At 47.6% G+C, this 2,700-nt stretch overlaps 1 protein-coding gene across 1 annotated transcript in view; it reads left to right on the forward strand.

Moving 5' to 3' along the window:
- Nucleotides 1–2,700, forward strand: part of NR2F1 (nuclear receptor subfamily 2, group F, member 1) — a gene marked incomplete at its 5' end in the record, with an annotated part of 10,511 nt that overhangs the window by 633 nt on the left and 7,178 nt on the right. The window contains one exon of the mRNA XM_010831996.1: nucleotides 2,277–2,700. Coding sequence (XP_010830298.1) covers nucleotides 2,277–2,700 — 424 coding nt within the window. The remainder of the gene's footprint in view (nucleotides 1–2,276) is intronic.

The raw sequence follows: 2,700 nt of genomic DNA on the forward strand, positions 1-2,700 counted from the left end.
CCCGGCTTCTCCACCCCACCCGCTGCCTGCTCGGGACGGTGCCCCTAGGATCGTGAGCTGTGCTGGAAAATCCCCTCCCTCTGTCTTGGATGTGCTCGGTGTGTGTCTCTTTCCCGCGTGTGCGTGAGGATGTTTGGAGCTGTGCTGGCATGAACTTGGGGGGAGGGCTGCTTATTACCTCCAGAAAACTCGGTTTCTGTGGTTTTTGTGTTTTTGTTCTTTTTCATTCCCCTTTCCTCTCCATGTCTTCATTGCCCTTTATTTAAGATGGGGGAGGGCTGGAGGAGACTGGAGGATTCTGAACCATAGATCCCTGACTGCATCATCCTTTTGGAAGCTTAGCTTGGAAAAAGAGGAGTGAGATTTATTGCACTTGTAGGTCTAATTAGGAGGGAAGGGGGGCGAGGGGGGGCTTCTGGCCTGTTCACTGGTTCCCTCTCCTCTCCACCGAGCTGGGGCCGCCTCCTCCAGAGCTGTGGCCTTGTTTTCACCCCTCTACTTTCAAAGGAAAGTTTGTGACTGAACCGTGCTTTCATAGTCGTGTCATTTTTTTTTTAAAGCATGATACTCGTTTTATTTCTTCATCAAACTCCACCCTCTGTTTAAATACTGCATACAAATTACAATTAACAACGGCATTTACCGATCCTTCTGATTTGGCTATAATGCATAGACTGCAGCTGGCATGAGCTTCGACATCATTTAATCCCTGTGTTGTATGGCTTTGGTTTCTTTTAACACAACTTTTGATGTTGTATTTAGATATGCTTCATGTTCATGTGGCAAGAAATGCAGCACTTTTCTTATAAATATATCTAGCCATTTACAGTTAAAGTTTATCTCCTGACAATCATTAAAGATGTCTTATAGTCAAATTAGCAAACCAGTCAATTTTGCAGAATGCAGATTACTTCTTCTTGTAATTGACTTTAAAATTATATTTTATATGCCACAAGAAAAGAAATTGAATTTCTTCAGATCTCAAGGAGCAGGCAAATATGACGACTTCATTTCTAGCTCCAGGGAGATTTTATAGGCATCTGAAGGAAAAAAAAAAAAAAAACTTTGAATTGTACTCTCATTTAATTGAAAAATAACTGCCAAGTTCAAAACTATAATTAGAAAAAAGTATTCTAGCCAGTTATGTTTTAAGAGTTTAAATTGCATTGAGGCTTGCATTAAAATGAGAATCAGTGCAAACTTAAGAAAATAGTGTACAACCTGAATTAAGAAAGCTACGTCTACATGGACATATCTATATTAATTTGTTGGGGGGGGGGAGAGTTCAGTAGCCCTAACTTTTCCTAAAGTTGTCTTTGTTTACATGGCAATTTAAAACGCTGGCACTGTTGAAGTAAAACATATACATAAAAAAAAAAAAACAACTTTGGTCAGCTTTAAGAACTCAAAGCATGCTTACGTTCTGCATTCAGATGGTTAATGAATCCAGTGTTTTTGCAGTTGCAAGCTCGTGCATTCACTGGGCAAAAGCTGGCTGCAGGTTGCTGTGGCACCTCACAGGACAGACATTAATTATATTTTCCACTTTTTTCAATAATGTTTGGCTACTGTAAGTTCAACTTCTTTCTTGATTTTTTTTTTTTTTTCAATTTTCTGTTGCTTTTAACAGTGAGAACTTTGTGTGGGGTGGTGGGGAGGAGGGGATAGGGGAGGGGTGCAGGATACTAGTTTGCTATTCAAAAGTTGTAAGTGGTGAGTAGGGTATGTAACTTCTGTCTGTTTTAAGGATAATTCCATAGCATTTTTAGAGAATATGGAAATGTTTTGAACAAAACCTGCTTGCTTGCAAATGAAGAGGCAGCTAGGCATGTGCCTAGAACCACAACCTTTTCTCTGGTTTCGCCTGGTTTTTGTTTTTGTTTTATCCTGATTGGGTTCCTTCTGGAGGGGTGAGTGGGATGTCATTAATCTGCGTGTGACCTGGTGGTGGTCGAGGGGTTGGGGTGCACTTTCTCGGTCACTCTGGGCTGGAGCGGGGAAGCCCTTAACTCAGGCCTAGTTCTGCCTGGGTCTGGGGTGGACAAGAGCGCGCGAGATGGCCGGGCGGATCGAGCCACGGAGCTGGAGGGCTTCACCCCTACGCCGTCTTCCTCCGGGTGTGGGCCGGGAGTGAAGGCCAGCGCCAAGGAAGATGCTCGGCGCTGGTGGCCGCGGAGACCAGCCTCCGCATTGTGTCGGTGCGCTGCGGGGCGGCCCGGACTGTTCGCAAGCCCCCTGGATGCACATTGCCTCTTTTCTCTCTTTCTTTTTGTCAGCGGTTCAGCGAGGAAGAATGCCTCCCACTCAACCCAATCCAGGCCAGTACGCACTCACCAACGGGGACCCCCTCAACGGCCACTGCTACCTGTCCGGCTACATCTCGCTGCTGCTGCGCGCGGAGCCCTACCCCACGTCGCGTTACGGCAGCCAGTGCATGCAGCCCAACAACATCATGGGCATCGAGAACATCTGCGAGCTGGCCGCGCGCCTGCTCTTCAGCGCCGTCGAGTGGGCCCGCAACATCCCCTTCTTCCCGGATCTGCAGATCACCGACCAGGTGTCCCTGCTCCGCCTGACCTGGAGCGAGCTGTTCGTGCTCAACGCAGCCCAGTGCTCCATGCCGCTGCACGTGGCGCCGCTGCTGGCCGCCGCCGGCCTGCACGCCTCGCCCATGTCCGCCGACCGCGTCGTGGCCTTCAT

This window comes from Bison bison, unplaced genomic scaffold (assembly GCF_000754665.1).
Source record: "Bison bison bison isolate TAMUID 2011002044 unplaced genomic scaffold, Bison_UMD1.0 scf7180017864533, whole genome shotgun sequence".
NCBI classification, from domain to species: domain Eukaryota; kingdom Metazoa; phylum Chordata; class Mammalia; order Artiodactyla; family Bovidae; genus Bison; species Bison bison.